The following is an 18,601-nucleotide window of genomic DNA, read 5'->3' on the forward strand; positions in this document are numbered from 1 at the left end:
ACTCACTATCATACACAGGATAGGGCACTCAGACTTCAATTACCCATACACCTGAGTGTCAAATATATGAATTTAGAGAATACTTAGTTACAGAAAACAGGAAAATAATCCTACCCAAGTAGAAAAGTTGTATATAACTAGAAGTGTGTCCAATCATGAAATCTAAAAACTTAACATCAGTTAAAGTCCAACACTCAAGAATTAGGAAATACCAGATTTAAGTTGCTTGTGCAGTCTTAATTCTGTGCCGGGTGCGTACACTTTATGATAAAGTCTTTAATTACATCATCACATTTTTTCCACAGTATCCCCTTCCTCATTCAATTCACAGGACCGATGTTGTTCTGAAACAGTTGTAAAATTTTTTTATCCTCATCGTTTGAGGATAAGCACAAGCATACAGGGTGGGAATCAGGAGTCCCTGAGTCTGAAATCTACTTTTGCTGTTAACTCAACTAGTGGCCTGTGGAAAATCAGTCTTTCTGTAGGTTTCCACATCTGTAAAATGGGGTAGTAACACATACGCAGGAGTGTTGGGAGGATTAACTAATGTCTCTAGTCCAATGTCTGATTCCCACCCCATATGCTTATTCCTCCAGACCACACTGCCTTACTGCCAAAGGTGCTGAGCATCAACAGTTCCCATCAAATTCAGTTTCAGCTGTGCACGCTCAGTCCTTACACACACAAAATCGGGCCCAAAGGTCACAAAATGAGTATACATTCAATTGACTACCCGAGAAAAAACTGATCTAAGTGATTTGCCCAGCAACAAACAGGAACACTGTGGCAGAGGCAGCGATAGAATTCAGTTCTCCAGGATGGCATTCAACTGACTAAACCATTCTTTATTATTTGTATTGCAATAATGCACAGGTACCCTAGTAACAGACCAGCACCCCATTGTGCCAGACGCTGATCGAACATATAAGACAGTCTCTGCCTCAAGAAGTTGACAAAGTAAAAGACAGAAGAGTGATGCAAGTGGGGGACAACAAGGAAATAATTCTCCTTCCTACATTCCACTACCTCATTCTCCATACTTTCCAATTTTGTAACAAAAGAAACAGGGTCCTACAAACAGATTCCTTCATTCTAAGTACTGTCCACCCCCCCCCCCCCATATTTTAAGTGAGGCAGGGATCCTATGGAATAAATAGTATGTGAGCATCCCTTGAACCCATTACCTCCTCACTCAGGCAATGTACCTCCCAAGTACGTGGATGCCCACACAAGCCATTCAGCCATAGCTGACCACTGTTATGAGTCTTCTATTCCTCCTCCCTCCTACACAGGATAATGTAATTAATAGCTTGGAACTGTCCTGGGGATGAAGCTTGGAAACTAATTGGTGCAGCATATAGCGTGCTCCACTTCTATCAAACCCAAAACAAACAAAAAAAAATGAACAGATTACAGAGGACACCAGCTAGTAGACAGGATCACCAATTTATCACATATCCTTTGGTCCTGTCTCATGATAGCTCCTTTCACCTCAGAAGCATTTAACTACTCCATTGCCCTCTGCTGAAGTTTACTATTGCTTCCTGAATGAGGATAACCCCTTCTCGTATCCTCCTCTCCCAAAAAGTATCTTCACCACTCCTGATTTACACAAAATAATCAGACTGAGGCATTACAAAAGAGCCACATCCTCCTTGCTAAAAAAAGAGAGCAAGATTTAACATCTACCCTCATAGTGGGGAAAAACGCCATCCTCTCTGAACAATTTGGGCTTGCTCTCCCGCTCCTGGAAGATGTGGCAAGACATTTTCACCATAAAAGCCCTCTAATCACATCTTTCTGTAAATCCATATTATGCAAGCTAATTTGTCTTCCTTTGATTTCTTCCCCATCCCATTCTAATTCCCTCACTTTCTAGGTCTCTAGATTTTCACTTATTTTCCTTTTTTTCTACTAATTTTCTAAGGTATTAATTAAGTATTGTTAAACCGTGCTCTGGTAAAATTCAAACGTATGAAAAATTTAGTGAAAAACCAATTAAGGTGGCTACAGGCAACCCCCATCCAATTCACAGAATATAGAAAATTCTGTGTTTACTCTGAAACATAATGACAGGACTCTAGATGCCAGAGTTAAAAAAACTGAGATAATCAATAAAAAAGACAAGCTAATATGTTTATTCTACAATTCCAAAACTTCCACCCCTTTCTGGGTGTCAAACCCCTCCCTCCTAACTTACCAAAAAGTTCCAAGTTTACAGGAAAGTGTCCACAAACTTTGAAAGAAGATTCCTGTGATAGCATAAAAATGATTTAAAATAGAGAGGTTTATTACGCTGACTATATTTTGAATTCAGTAGGAAAATAAAGGCTTGTTAGTTTGTTTTTTTAATTTAAATGCTACCTCAGACTTCCATTCTACGGCACCATAGTGCTATACCTCCAAGGGAACCTTGCTGCAGAATTTAGAATCATTTTAATACAAACTAGAAAACAGGAGGCCTCTTAACTACATGAAAACCCACCTTGCTACCACATGCAATGCAGTTGTGATCAGTTAGGCCAGTGGTTCTCAATCAGGGGTACGCAGAGGTTTTTCGGGGGTACATCAACTCATCTAGATATTTGCCTAGTTTTACAACAGGCTACATAAAAGGCACTAGCAAAGTCATTTTTCAGTAATAGTGTGCTGTGACACTTATATTTTTAGGTTTGATTTTGTAAGCAAGTCACGTTTGTGTGAGGTGAAACCTGGGGTATACAAGACAAATCAGACTCCTGAAAGGGGTACAGTAGTCTGGAAAGGTTGAGAGCCACTGAGTTAAGCCACTCAAAGTTAGTTTTTGAAAGGAGGAGCTCAAAGATGAGGATTAATCTGACTGTTCATATAGACCAGAATTAGTGTTAAGAAAGTTATTTCTTATGAGACCTCTCTCTTTTAAACTCAAACATAAGGTAGGCTGCGAGCTGGATTTTAGATTAAACACTTCCAGGCAGGACAATTAACCTGCAAAAGCATGATTCTTAGGTTAGAACAGTGAGCAGATGGAATGGGGGAGAGCTCATCTGGAAAAAACATGCAATGTATACAGAAAAACAGGAACCTGAACCATTTAGCCAAGTTAATTATTATGATGAAGGACTTTTGAAAGATATCAGATATGGCATGAGACAAGCAGTGCATCTCGGTCTACAAAAAACACCAGGGCACAGCTCTTTGAGGGGCGGGGAGTTAGATAGTAAAATAAACAGAGAAACATGAAAAGTACACAAAGGCTGCTAAGTGAGAAAGGGTGACATGAGACACTTGAGACTAGAGGCTCTGTTCTTGACATGCTGTCTGCCAAGAAGATCAGAGAACAATGAGATATGCTGAATCTGAGAAGATCTGGTCTTCAAGGAATCTCTTTTTATTTCCCTACAAAGATATGAGCAGTACCTAGAAGAGCTTTGGCAGACAAGATATGTTGTGCATAACATTTATTTTGTTTGAATCAGATTACCTTTGCTCCCCAAAAGTCTAATTTTACTACAGCCAAGACAATTTTAGATAATGAAATTTTGGAATCTGTATGCAATTTTTAAAATACACTGCATGGACACATTTTAGTTACATAATTTCCATGTATAAAAACAAATTAAAAGTTCTATTTTGCAGAAAAGAACCAACTCAACAAGATATGCTACAAACCTCTGGGAATCAGAAAAGAAGGTCTCTAGTTATGGACTCTAGATTCACCTACACAACCACTACATTATCAGTACATAACAACAGGTTTCAGAGAAGCGGCCATGTTAGCCTGTATCCGTAAAAAGAAAAGGAGTGCTTGTGGCACCTTAGAGATGAAGTGAGCTGTAGCTCACGAAAGCTTATGCTTTAATAATTTGTTAGTCTCTAAGGTGCCACAAGTACATAAGTCACTAAAAGAAACTGACCTTCTGATACATCAGTATGAAAGAGGTTTACGCTAGAGTTCCTTTTTTTAATGAACTGTTTAAAAAGAAAAGTCTCCTTAAATGTCTTGGGAAATATGCACCATGATTCAGATTAAGATTTTACCACAGAATTCCCCACAGAATTTAATTCTTTAGATGAATTTCTAAATAGTTATCCCAATGGTTACAAAGAACCATCTGAACATGACCTTGGTGCTGTATTGTTTCTCTGCAGACTTTCCTTCTGTGGGAATTCTGCGCCACTGCACACGTGCATAATTAATATGCCGTTCATATTTAATTTTTTCACAGAAAATAGCTTCTGCTGGAAAGTTCTGTAGTTCTGCTTTTGCCCACCATAGAACGCTGTGGCACTTGAACAGAACACTGTCCTGCCAGCTAAGGAAGAAAAAGAACCTGCAGTGCCTTCTTCACAATGCCTGTCAGGCCAGGTCAGGAGACAGGGGATACAGTATGGGACTGTTGGGGGAGAAGAGGGCCACAGACAGGGGCTCATAAAGGCTAGTGGGGGAGGACAGACCGGGGTAGGGGCTGAATGGGAATGGAGGTGCAGGGCCACAGGGGGTGGCTGAGTGAGGGCACAGACATATGGGGAAGGAGCTGCAAGGACACATGGGATTGACTGAATGGGAGAGGCTAGAGGTCAGTCAGGGTATGCATGGGGGAAGCTCCCTAACAATCCTTTCCTATTCCCCCCCCCCAAAAAACAAACCTGTTCCATACTTTTCCCCACCCATACTCAACAACCCTCCAAGTTCAGACCCAGGCTCCTTTCCAGCAATTACTTCCCTCTCCTGCAGCTACTCCATTACCCCGACTCCCCCAAGCCTTTGCATTGCTTCTGGGGGGATGCGGGAAATACAGTTCTGTATTGTAGTTTAAATGAATTATTACTCAGAGTTCTGTATTAATATGCCTAGAAAGGAATCTATTTGTCAAAAAACATTTCCTGAATTTTTGTTGTCATCTGTATTGTTACAGACATACTTGCTGACAGATATTTTGAAATAAATTACCAAAAAAATTGAAACTGGTGTTAGGGATGTAAATAGCATTTTAAAAAAGTAAACGTTTAAACTACTAAGAGTCTACTGGTTAAACGTTTAACCATTAGGCTCCACTTCCGCCCCACACCCTGGATGACAGCTGCCAGCCCTGTGCCCAGGTACTCCGCTCATTGCCGGCCCCGCACAGCTCTGCTGCCGCCCTGCGCAGGAACCCCGGGGGCAGGGCCAGTGGCAGAGTCTCGCAGCTCAGGTTAAACATCAACAGGAATACCTTACCGATAACAAGGATGCTTATCGGTTAATCGGTTAACCAGTTAACATTTTACATCCCAAATTTGTGTGATTATATTCTGTTATTTTTACAAAAGAATATGCAGAATTTTAAAATATTGTGTGCAGAATTTTTAACTTTTTGGTGCGGCATTTCCCCATGAGTAAGACTTGGACAATAGTTCCAAGACGCGAATTGCCCAAGTTCAGTAGGGAATTCATATTGAAGTCTTCTGTTGACAACTTGAACCACTGACATTACCATTTCCAGGGTGGATAAAAATAAATGATTTTTAAAAATAAAAAATAAAAAAAAAATCTTTTTTTTTTTAAAATCGGATTTTTTTGATAAAATGCTTTGAGGAAAAAACATATCTAAAGACAGTTTTAATTAAGGTACATTATAGCCCAAAGATATCTCATCATGGAATAGGGATTATAAATTCTAATTCTATAGTATGAGAATATATTTGTGTAATGTTTAAGAAAAGTTTTGTAAAGCAGTTCCAATAGTTCATGGATTAGGGACCCAATCTTATGGGGTTCCAGGGGCTTCTATATAGATTATTTAGGTTAATATTTCTATCTACCTAATGGGACTCAGTGCTCAGTCTAGAAGATACCATCAGAGATGCTTAGTTTTGCAGTTCTCAAACTGTGGATTTGTGTCTCCAGAGGTAACATGCCTGTTAACAGCAAAAACGTTTTAAAATAAATAAATATATAGGTGAGAAATAACAGACCTCAACCCTATTGTCCCTGTGCAATTTTGTGTACACAGAGTCAATCCCTTACCTCTCTCTAAAAGTGCAAAGTTTCAAAAAGTTCAATGAATAGAAGATTGTTAGGGGCGGAATAGATCTGGACAAGGAGAAGAAGTCTGGAGATAAATGTGAGAAGCAAGGGACAGGCAGTAGAAACAAAAGGGAAACTGTTTGAGAGACATATTCCAGAAGTCTTGAGGTCTTTCTGAGTGTAGCCTTCATTGATTTGAGATCTACCATACCATTCTCTCACTAGAAGGGAAAACCTATAAAAGCAGCAGTCCATAAAACAGACCCAGTTTGGGAATAAGAACCATTCAAGAAATATATGTTTCATGATGATATTTTAAAGAAAGTCACACCAGTGAACTGATGGAAGTCACTTAAGCACTTGGATTCAGAGACTGTTGAAGTGATAATCTCACTTAACAGCAGTAGCTTCTTCTGCTAGTATAGAAAAAATATTTTCTTCCTTTGGACTAATTCATTCCAAATTGAGAAATCATTTGGGACCTGAAAAAGCAGGAAAGCTTGTTTTTCTTTTCCAGATTATGAACAAACAGGAAAATGAAGGTGAAGATGACTGAGTTAGCTGCAGAAGCCAATATTTTAAGTTTCCCATGCTGACCTGGCTGACATTTTTTAAAAAACCCAACAAATTAAATCAACTATTTATATATTTTAGTTTAAAACAATTGTAACAAAAACAAACCTGATTGTAAAAAACTTGAATGTTTAACTAAATTCAAAAATGCATATGCTTGTTTTGTTAAAATGTGTGTTTGCTGTTGAAGAAAAAAACCAGAATACATAATGTTGTTGTTTTAGTTAAATAAAACAATTTAAATGTCTGTCTGGTGATCTTCTCCTCCTAATACAGGATGGAAAGAAAATCCTCCAAATATTAATGATTAACCTGTTGAATTGGAGAGATAGATATTTATGAAGTCATTGGGAGATGAACTGCTTCAATTACCTTTGGTAAATGAAAAAAACAATCATTCATTTATTTTCTGATATAGCTGTAAAACTAATCTGAAAAGTTTTCAAAATAAATCACTTTAAGAATGTATTGTATGTACCTTTTAAAAATGAAACTTACATCTCTGAGTTGTAAAGACTATGTACTAAGGTTATAACAACCAACAAGAATGCACTTTTATGTAGAAATCCATGATTAAACCAAGTCTTCCTGACTAGTGATTTTAAATCAAATTGATTTAAATCAAATCCACCCCATTTCACTATTAATCATTTTAGCAGAAACACCTAGAATCACAGAACAGATTAATAGAATATCAGGGTTAGAAAGGACCTCAGGAGTCCAACCCCCTGCTCAAAGCAGGACCAAGCCCCAATTTTTGCCCCAGATCCCTAAATGGCCCCCTCAAGGATTGAACTCACAACCCTCGGTTTAGCAAGCCAATGCCCAAACCACTGAGCTATCCCTCCCTGCTAGTATTTGGCTACCCTAGACTGAAATAGCAGGTTTGCTTCTGTTCACCCCAAACCTAGCTCACATGGTTTATACATGGTGGATGGATCTATCCGATTCCACAAGCCTAAGTAAACATTTTAAAGTAATTACATTAGCTATCAAATTTTATGGAGGAGGGAAGGGTTGGTCCTCAAAGAAGTCATTCTTGGAGGATTATAAATTGTCAGTGCTTAAAGCACCCATTTCTTTAGTAATGGAAATTGGGATATAAAGAAACGGGAAAGGAAGACTTAAATATTAAGGAAAAATTAGATGAGCAAGTCGACTTCGAAATTACTCAATCAAAAAACCAAACACAATTATGTTAGTGTTTCCATATATTGTTAGAGCAAATTCTCTCAGAAAAACACCCCACATTGTCCCATCAGTTTTCCTATAGTTTCCACAGATTTAAAAAGTCAAAATGTAACTGAAAGGGAAGCTGACAAACAACGTACAAAAAAAAGCTTTCCACAAGAAACTGGCCCAGGTCTTCATCCCATTCCTTTTGTTTATCTTTGTCTTCCCCAAACTCTTCTGTTAGAGATCTAGCTTTAGGGCTTATGTTGCTGACATTACCAGGAGTAGTGTTTATACAACTTACTGCCAAAAAACTTCATTAATGCAGAGTTAAGAGTGACTCACCCTGATGAGGCATAGCCATTTTCAAAACAATATGAGCAGGCATGTCAATTTTAGAGCACTAAAAAAAAAAAAAAAAAACATCTAAAAAATCAACTTTTCAAAATAAAAGCTCAGCTCTTGGGGCAAAACTTGTGAAAGAACTTCCTTTAAAGCCTTTTAGCCCAAAGAGAATCACATCAGAGATTATTCATGCGCACAGCAATCATTCTTGGAAACCTCACAAGGGAAGGACTGTCTATCAAAAATCTCTTCCCTACCTAGGTACATGTAGCCCATAGATTAGAGGTGGGCAAACTAGGGCCCGTGGGACTGTCCTGCCCAGCCCTTGAGCTCCCAGCCAGTGAGGCTAGCCCCAGGCCCCTCCCCTGCTGTCCCCCAGCCTCAGCTTGCTGCGCCACCCGCGCTCTGGCCCACCGCTCCTGCCGGGTCCCATGGAGCAGTCAGGGGACAGCTGGATGGGGCGGTCAGGGGACAGGGAGCAGGGGAGGTTGGACAGGCGTGGGAGTCCCGGGGGGGGTGGGAGGGGTGGACAGGGGGCGGGACAGTCAGGGTACAGGGAGCAGGGGGGTTGGATGGAGTGGAGGTTCTGTAGGGGATGGACAGTCAGGTGACAGGGAAAAGGGGCAGTTGGATAGGCATGGGAGTCCCAGGGGGCCCATCAGGGGGTGGGGGTGTGGACAGGGGTCAGGGCAGTCAGGGGAAAGGGACTGGGGGGGTCGGATAGGGGGTGGGGTACCAGGCTTCGGTTAGGAGCGGGAGTCCCAGGAGGAAGCAGTAAGGGGACAAGGATCAGGGGTGTTGGATGGGTCAGGGGTTCTGAGGGGGGCAGTCAGGGGTCAGGAAGTGGGAGGGGGCAGAGGCCAAGCAATTTGAGGAGGCACAGCCTTCCCTACCTAGCCCTCCGTACAGTTTCACAACCCTGATGTGGCCTTTGGGCCAAAAAGTTTGCCCACCCCTGCCACAGACCCTGATGTGTGCCAATTTATAGAACCAGACAGAACCGCTAATAAATCGGTTTGGTGCACACTAGTCCCATGGTCCAAGCTCCAGTGTTGGGGCAGAGGAGTGTCTGAATGGAACCTCTGAACCAAATGAGCCCACTAACCCTACCCTCAGGCCCTGATGAGGTACAGCAGATTTCAAGATAATTTGAATATGCATGTGGATTTAGAACCATTTGAAGCATTGATTGTTAACAAGGTTGAACTAAATTCAACCGCGTTAAATCAAGCTGCCTAGTAAAAGCCATCACATAATTAGTAGCCAATATGACCTATAAACATGCACCCCGATTGTATAATAGATGTACAATTAAAAGTACTGAGGCTCATTCACACTTGTAAGTCATTTCTCTGGAGTGAAGCAACCCAGTTGTACAAGGGTCCTGTCCACACATATTCATTGTGTGCTCTGTCTTCAAGGAGGTTCAATTAAACACAATCAATTTCCTGTGTTCAGTTTTGCCAAGCACAACAAGTCAGCTACAGAAGTTAGTTGGACCAAAGCCTTAGGAGACTAGAATGTACCTTATCCTAACAATTGCATGTGATAAAGCCATTACAAGTAAAACATTTAAAAACGTATTTAGCTCACTGGTAACATTCTGTTAAACAAGTGCATTACTTTACACACATTGCTACAATAACTGCAGTATACATTAAAATATTTTAAATGTAAATGTAAGCCTGTTACTACAAAGCAAACTGATCCATTTATATTCCAAAAATCTTATCAGATTTACACAAGAGCTTCAGATTTTCTTATGCCTGAAATGAAGTGAAGTCTATCACCACTCTTGCCAAAGGTTAGATTCAATTTTCAAAAGATGAGTTATACTAAAACATTTAGCTATATAAAGAGGAGGGAAGACTGAAGTCTTAAATATTTCTTCCTCCCATAAAGAAAAGGAGTACTTGTGGCACCTTAGAGACTAACCAATTTATTTGAGCATGAGCTTTCGTGAGCTACAGCTCACTTCATCGGATGCATGCCGTGGAAACTGCAGCAGACTTTATATACACAGAAAATATGAAAAAATACCTCCTCCCACCCCACTGTCCTGCTGGTATAGACATGGTCCTCCCATGTATATACAACTTCTTGTGTATTCAGTAAATTTATTAGAAAAGTAATTACAAGGATACAAACCATTAAGAACAATGACCAAATTCAGAGATTAATTTGACCTGATACTTTCAGTACCATCACTATCCTGGATGACCCACACCTCTTTCTGTCATGCCCTCACCACACATACAAACCCACATCTTTAACTGCTCTAAAATGCCCAATATGTTCATTAAGATGTACGGTAGTTGAACTTTATGAAGTCCAGAGATTACTATAAGACTCCAACTGTTTCATTAGTCAGAAATGCTGACAGAATTAACCCTTTGTGCACTTATCACTTTGAGCACAATGGGTAGAGACAGTCTCTAGACAATGACACACCTCTCACATACCACATTAAAAACAAATGAACCTTATTTCCATTGAGAAAAAGTTACTGTATGTCTTGAGCTTCAGGAGTACCAGCCAGTGGCCAGGTTTAATGAATATAATAGAATGCAATATCCTTTGCACTGATTTGAAATGTCATTTTTAAGACACTGAACACACCATTCTTTACTTCAGCAACTAGATACCAGAATCCTGTCAAAAACTGAATCCCTGCTTCAAAAAGCTACACCCAAAATCCATTTCCAGAAAATAATGTGAAGCAATTCTATTTTAGCCACTTTGGAATTCCATTAACCTGGGTAAAAGCAGAAAGCAAACACTAAGTAAAATCTGGTTGATAAATATGACAAATGCACTGAAAATACAAATTTAATATACACTATAAGGTGAACTTTGGTTTTGCATTACTAATAGTCATTATTTCTGAAAATTGTTTAAAGATATTAACAGTTACTGTCAAATAAACATTTGCATTAAATAACAGTTGCAATCTCTTTGTAATTATTTATCATAGCATTAGTGGAGAGATCACTAGTTTCTTTACATTTCTGGGAGGACATATTTGCTCATTTCACAAGTCAGTGATGCAAAAAAAAATGGAGAAAAATAACATGGGGTCTACTAAAAATGGTGGAGCTGTAGAAATGATACACAATGAGAAAAAGGTGTGCTACAGACACGGGGTTATATTACTTCAAGGCTTCAATCCTACCTGGATCAGAAAAGTGCTTAAAAACAGTGCAGAATGTTCAGGAATGTTAAAAGGTTTGCATATAACTAATAAATATCAGGTCAGCACTCAGTTCTTGCCACTGGATCCTAATTATTGTTTGTAATTTTTATAAAGTTCATGTGTACACTCAAAGTACCAGATGCATATATTTTTAGGAATTCAAACAAACTGCACAGTTTTGTTTAAATATGCTTAATATTTAAACATTTCATAGAAAAGTAATCTTTGAGTATCCTGTTATACCACAAATGTCAAAAAGAGAGTGTGTCCTGTTTGGGAACAACTCTGCAAAATCTTTAACATGTGAATAGACCTTCAGTGAAGTTAACAGGATTATTCACATGATATACAATTTCCAGCCCCAGGAGAAGAGCAAAATTGAGTGTAAAGCATTTTGAAAGTTTACCATGTCTCCAAGGATCTTTAGGCTCCAGAGATCCAGACACTATGTCCTCATCCGAGGGAAATGTTACCCGCTTTGCCCCATGCTTGAGTTTTCCATCTTCAGAAGGTGGAGAAGCCTCCACTTGTTGATCACCCCCTGGACTGGGGGCTGCTGAGTCCAAAGAACAGTTATTGGAAGGCGGAGATGCCAACTTTTCCTGTGAGGGGGAAAGAGGGGCCTGCAGCAGAGATTTTTCATTTCCCCCGGGACATCCTCTGGCGGCAGCTGCCATCTCCGGCAAGTTTCTCCTCTCTGCAGCCAAGTGAGGGTTACCAGAAGCATCCTCATTCGCTGACAATGCTTCCTGAAGTGGATGGCTCTCGACCAAAGAAGTCTCTTTCCCCTGCAACCGCTCCTCTCCCAGATCTAAGCCCTCGGGCTCCTTCAAGTCCCTCTTTGCAGAGGGCACAGTTGCATGGTCCACCATTTCCCCGCTGGGAGCGTTTCCTGAAGCCGGTGAGCTGGGTTTTGAGGGGAGGATCTCGGCATCCAGATGGGAGAGGAGAGCCATGCCCAAACTTTCCTGGAGTTTCACCCCCAAGTGGCCTCCCGCAGCATCCTCTCCCGCCTGCGAGGCAGCCCAGGGCTCAAAGCCGCCCAGCGTCTCCTCTTCCTTCGGCGGCCCCGGGGGCGGCAGCAGCAGCAGCCGCCGCCGGTCCCGCTCAGCGGCACTCCCCGGCTGCCTGGGGGGGACCTGCACACACTCCATGGCTGCACTCGCGGGGCAGGCAGGGCGTGCGGGGGGCCCAGGGGCTCCCGCTCCCTCTCCCCTCCTCATGCGGGCCCAGGAGGCATTACTCCCGGGGCGCCCCCTCCCCCGCACCGCCGCTCTGGGCCCGGGCCGCTCCCGCCCTGCGCGCCGAGACCCGGCAGCGCCAAAGCGGCCGGCGAGGTCTCCCCGGCCTGGCTGAGGGGCCGCGGCTGGGCTCGGCCGGCAGCGGGTGCAGAGCAGGCCGCGCCCCGGAAAGCCGCCGCCGCCGCACCCGCCGAGCGCAGCCCGTGACTGGTGCGGACCCGGGAGAAGCCGCCGCCAGCCGAGTGCGCCAGCGACCTGCCCATCCGCGGCAGCACTTTCTCCAAGGACTTGGGCCCGAGGCGCTGCTTTCACCCCACGCAGCCCTCGGAGGGGCTTCTGCGGCCCTGGCTTGCTCACAGAGCCAGGCTGCCGCCGCGGGACGCTCCGGGGATTGCTCCGCCTAGTAGCGAATCAGCGGCTGGAATTCCTTATACACACACGGCGGCGGCCGCCGTGGCCTGGTGAAGATGTCTGCCGCTTCGGCGCAGCACTTTCAACGCAGAGACCCCGGGATGGAGCCGCGTTCAGGTGGCGGGGGGGGGGGGGCTGAGTACCCCCTACAACAGCAACCCACGCGGCGAGCGCTGGTCTCCGCTGGAGATCGCGGACAGGGCGAATCTGCTGCTACTAATAAACAGCGTGCACCCAGTACCCAGCCTCACGTGATACTCCCGGCATTTCCCTGACCCGCTCCACGCGGGCTGCTGGCCCTTTAAATTCACTCGCGGGGCGAGACCGAGGCGAGCTCGCTTGCTGCGTAGCTCGCCGTCCCGCGGCGCGTCATGAAGCGCCGCCCTCCCCAGCTCGCGCCCAGTGGGGACGCGAACGTCGGGTCGGGTCGGGTCGGGGGGGTGTTATATAGAAGCGGTGTGTGTGTGTGTGTGTCTGTGGGGGTGTTGTGTATAGCCTGTGTGTGTCTCTCTCTCGGGGGTGTTGTGTGTCTCTGTCTGTCTGTCTCTTGGGGGCGGGGGTGCGTATAGCCTGGGTGTGTGTCTCTGTCTCTCTCTGGGGGGGGGTGTCTCTGGGGGGTGTTGTGTATATAGCCTGTGTGTGTCTCTCTGTCTCTGGGGGGGGGGTGTCTGTCCTGTCTGTGTCTTTGCCTCTGGGGTGTGTGTGGTGTGTGTCTCTCTGTCTCTAGGGTGTGTGTGGTGTGTATAGCCTGGGTGTGTGTCCCTGTCTCTCTCTGGGGGGGAGGGTGTCTGGGGGGTGTTGTGTGTATAGCCTGTGTGTGTCTTTGTCTCTCTGGTGTGGGTATGTTGGATGTAGGCAGTATGGCTGTGTGTCTCCCTCTCTGTGGTGTGTGGCTAGTGTGTGTCTCTGCAAATCACTGCATGCCTCTCTTGTGAGGCCAGTGTATGTGTGAATCCCTGCATGTGTCTCCCTCTCTGTCTTGTATATGTGTGTGTGAATCTCTGTATGTTGTGTGTGTGTCTGTGTCTCTCTCTCCCCAAGATATGTGAATCCCTGTGTGCATCTTTTGCTGTTGTCTGTATAATAGCAGCTATATACAACTGCTCTGTCTCCCTCCCTCTCTTGTGTGTGTGGCCAGTGTCCGTGAAACCCTGTGTATCTGTTGTGTATGGCTTGTGTGTGTGTGTGTCTCTCTCTCATGTGAGAATCACTGCATGCCTCTCTCTCCAGTCTTGTGTGTCTGTCTCTCTCTCGTATGCCTTCCTCTCTCTGTGGCGGGGAGGGAGGGAAATGTGTGAATCCAACTCTCTATGTATCTGTGTGTGTGTGAGAGAGAGAATCTATCTGTGTATGTGTCTCCCTCCCTGTGTGTGAGAGAGAATGCATCTGTGTGTTCCCCTGTGTATGTGTGAGAGAGAGAATCCCTCTCTGTGTTTCCCTCTTTGTGTGTGTCTCTCTCACAACCCTTCTCTGTGTGTGTTTCCCTGTGTGTGTGTGTGTCTGGGAGAGAATCCATTTCTGTGTGTGTGTGTCTTGCACAGAGGGAGACCCACAGACATTTTTCAGAGTAACAGCCATGTTAGTCTGTATTCGCAAAAAGAAAAGGAGTACTTGTGGCACCTTAGAGACTAACCAATTTATTTGAACATAAGCTTTCGTGAGCTACAGCTCACAGACATTGTGTGTGTGTCTCTCTCAATCAGTCTGTGTCTCCCTGTGTGTGTGTCTCCCCGTGTGTGTGTGTGTGTCAGAGAATCCTTCCTGTGTCTCCCTCTCTAGGGGGTGTGTGAGAGAGAGAGAGAATCCATCTCTGTGTGTGTCTGTGAATCTGTCTGTCCCCATCTGTGTGTGTGTGTGTAAAAGGTCAATGGGTGACCATGGAAACAAATGTTTTGCTGCCTCTTTAAACAATCCCAATGTAAAGGAAGCACAAGGTAAGGCAGCTGTGTTGCAGGAATTGTACTTGGTAGCTAAGCTGTTACAAGCAAAATATACCACTTTAAAGAATTAAATGCACAGGTAAGTAATTTAAAGTAAACAAAAAGTTACAAGTAGCCTTTATATGATACTACAAAATTAAAAAGGTTGGTAGTTGTAAAACTGTTACAGGTTTCAGAGTAACAGCCGTGTTAGTCTGTATTCACAAAAAGAAAAGGAGTACTTGTGGCACCTTAGAGACTAACCAATTTATTTGAGCATGAGCTTTCGTGAGCTACAGCTCACTTCATCGGATGCATGCCGTGGAAACTGTAGCAGACTTTATATACACAGAGAATATGAAAAAATACCTCCTCCCACCCCACTGTCCTGCTGGTAATAGCTTATCTAAAGTGATTATCAGGTGGGCCATTTCCAGCACAAATCCAGGTTTTCTCACCCTCCACCCCCCCCCACACAAATTCACTCTCCTGCTGGTGATAGCCCATCCAAGGTGACAACTCTTTACACAATGTGCATGATAATAAAGTTGGGCCATTTCCTGCACAAATCCAGGTTCCCTCACCCCCCTCCCAAAAACCACACACACAAACTCACTCTCCTGCTGGTAATAGCTCATCCAAAGTGACCATTCTCCCTACAATGTGCATAATTAAGGTGGGCATTGCTGGCACATGATGGCATATATCACATCGGAGGCTCGTATACCTGCACATCCACCAATGTGATATATGCCATCATGTGCCAGCAATGCCCCTCTGCCAGGTACATTGGTCAAACTGGACAGTCTCTACGTAAAAGAATAAATGGACACAAATCAGATGTCAAGAATTATAACATTCATAAACCAGTCGGAGAACACTTCAATCTCTCTGGTCACGCAAACACAGACATGAAGGTCGCTATCTTAAAACAAAAAAACTTCAAATCCAGACTCCAGCGAGAAACTGCTGAATTGGAATTCATTTGCAAATTGGATACTATTAATTTAGGCTCAAATAGAGACTGGGAGTGGCTAAGTCATTATGCAAGGTAGCCTATTTCCTCTTGTTTTTTCCTACCCCCCCCCCCCCATGTTCTGGTTTAACTTGGATTTAAACTTGGAGAGTGGTCAGTTTGGATGAGCTATTACCAGCAGGAGAGTGAGTTTGTGTGTGTATGGGGGTGGGGGGGATGTGAGAAAACCTGGATTTGTGCTGGAAATGGCCCACCTTAATGATGCACATTGTAGGGAGAATGGTCACTTTGGATGAGCTATTACCAGCAGGAGAGTGAGTTTGTGTGTGTGGTTTTTGGGAGGGGGGTGAGGGAACCTGGATTTGTGCAGGAAATGGCCCAACTTTATTATCATGCACATTGTGTAAAGAGTTGTCACCTTGGATGGGCTATCACCAGCAGGAGAGTGAATTTGTGTGGGGGGGTGGAGGGTGAGAAAACCTGGATTTGTGCTGGAAATGGCCCACCTGATAATCACTTTAGATAAACTATTACCAGCAGGACAGTAGGGTGGGAGGAGGTATTTTTTCATATTCTCTGTGTATATAAAGTCTGCTGCAGTTTCCACGGCATGCATCCGATGAAGTGAGCTGTAGCTCACGAAAGCTCATGCTCAAATAAATTGGTTAGTCTCTAAGGTGCCAAAAATGTTACAGTAACAGTTATGGTGTTACACAAAAAAAGTTTTGTTTTTTAAAAATAAAACACAGTTATGTAAATGTATACATATGTACAAGTCGGTACAGTCACATTGTGTGAAACCCTGGTAATTAAATCAATTATACAAGCGGATCAAGTGGCTACTACCACCACTATGTTTTTGTCCCCAGGAGCCTTTACAGCTATTCTTAAGGGAAATGGGCCCTTTCCCCATGGAAATGGTCTCTTAAAAAATTGCTGCAGGCAGCAATCAGCCCAATACCCAGATCTATATTAAACAAGTTCATTAAAATCACTGAAAAAATGTAAGGGTTTCTCATAAAACTTGACTATCTTTAATTGTACAAAATAAAAATGTAATCTAAATACAATTATATAAAAATAATAAAAGCAGTGCAAGGTGTGGTAAGCAAAAAAAAAAAAAGTGTGTAAATCTTTTTATATAATGTTTTAAGGACCTAAACCAGCACTCATGGCTTATAAAATTCTGTTTGTAGGTTTAAAATAAATTGGTTTGGATTTATTTTTAAATTAAAAAAAAAAATCAATGCCACTAAAATTCCATTTCAATCTCTCATTCAAAGTTGCAACACTGACAGACCCTTGTGCTAGACATGGGCAAACAGTGTAATGTGGCTGCAGTATTTAGCATTTAGCCCTTTGGGTACTTCCATGTTTTTTTATAAAGTATATTATATTTTAAAATAAGAACCAGATAATATGTTCCTGGCTAGGCCAGCCAGAACTAAAATAATGGGAAACAATTCTAAATTATTTTTAATAACTAGCAGCTGAAAACTGCACCCCCAAAAATAAATAAATAGTGTACCTCCTTTTTAAAAAAAAAAAAAAAAGCAAGGGTAAAATGTATAAGGGGGTAATGTTAAAAACACCAAGCCTTGGGGTGGCTTTGAGTAATCAAACTGCTGCTTTAGTGGGGGTGCATAAGAACTCTGTGGGCACAGGGAAAGCAGTTACTTGTGTAAAAGTTAATGTGGCTAATGTTGTAAAGTTAAACTGTAAAGGGGGTGTGCATTTTCCAAAAATATGTGCAGTACATATTATAAAAGGGGTAAAAAAAACCACAAACAAAACATGCTATGTATTTACAATCCTATTAAGGCTCCAAAAAGAGCCACAATAGGCTGTAAAAAGAAAAGGACTAGTGGCACCTTAGAGACTAACCAATTTATTTGAGTATAAGCTTTCGTGAGCTTCATGCATCTGATGAAGTGAGCTGTTGCTCACGAAAGCTTATGCTCAAATAAATTGGTTAGTCTCTAAGGTGCCACTAGTACTCCTTTTCTTTTTGCAAATACAGACTAACATGGCTGCTACTCTGAAACCTGACAATAGGCTGTGTTTCTTTTTCTAATGGCTGTGTGTTTTAAAAGCAAAAGTTAAAAATTGTCCCTTTTTAAGACCGAGCCTCTGAGCTGCGAATAGCTTTGAATCCAAAAGCAAGCCAGACAGCGCTTATGTAAATGTTAGGTTTCAGAGTAACAGCCGTGTTAGTCTGTATTCGCAAAAAGAAAAGGAGGACTTGTGGCACCTTAGAGACTAACCAATTTATTAGAGCATGAGCTTTCGTGAGCTACAGCTCACTTCCTCAGATGCATATCGTGGAAACTGCAGCAGGCTTTATATATACACAGAGAATATGAAACAATACCTATTCCCACCCCACTGTCCTGCTGGTAATAGCTTATCTAAAGTGATTTCCAGCACAAATCCAGGTTTTCTCACCCTCCACCCCCCCACACAAATTCACTCTCCTGCTGGTGATAGCCCATCCAAAGTGACAACTCTTTACACAATGTGCATGACAATCAAGCTGGGCTATTTCCTGCATAAATCCAGGTTCTCACATCCCCCCCACCCCCATACACACACAAACTCACTCTCCTGCTGGTAATAGCTCATCCAAACTGACCACTCTTCAAGTTAAAATCCAAGTTAAACCAGAACATCGGGGGGGGGGGGGGTAGGAAAAAACAAGAGGAAACAGGCTACCTTGCATAATGACTTAGCCACTCCAAGTCTCTATTTAAGCCTAAATTAATAGTATCCAATTTGCAA

At 42.8% G+C, this 18,601-nt stretch overlaps 1 protein-coding gene across 1 annotated transcript in view; it reads right to left on the reverse strand.

Annotated features, from left to right (window-relative positions):
• PPP1R37 (protein phosphatase 1 regulatory subunit 37) overlaps positions 1-13,056 on the reverse strand; it is a 171,140-nt gene extending 158,084 nt beyond the window's left edge. Inside the window, exon 1 of the mRNA XM_084612521.1 lies at positions 11,683-13,056. Within this exon, the coding sequence (XP_084468647.1) occupies positions 11,683-12,499 (817 nt within the window). The 5' untranslated portion in view covers positions 12,500-13,056. The remainder of the gene's footprint in view (positions 1-11,682) is intronic.
• Positions 13,057-18,601: the final 5,545 nt, after the last annotated feature.

Source organism: Lepidochelys olivacea (genome assembly GCF_965140295.1).
Source record: "Lepidochelys olivacea isolate rLepOli2 genome assembly, chromosome: 23".
Taxonomy (NCBI): Eukaryota; Metazoa; Chordata; order Testudines; family Cheloniidae; genus Lepidochelys; species Lepidochelys olivacea.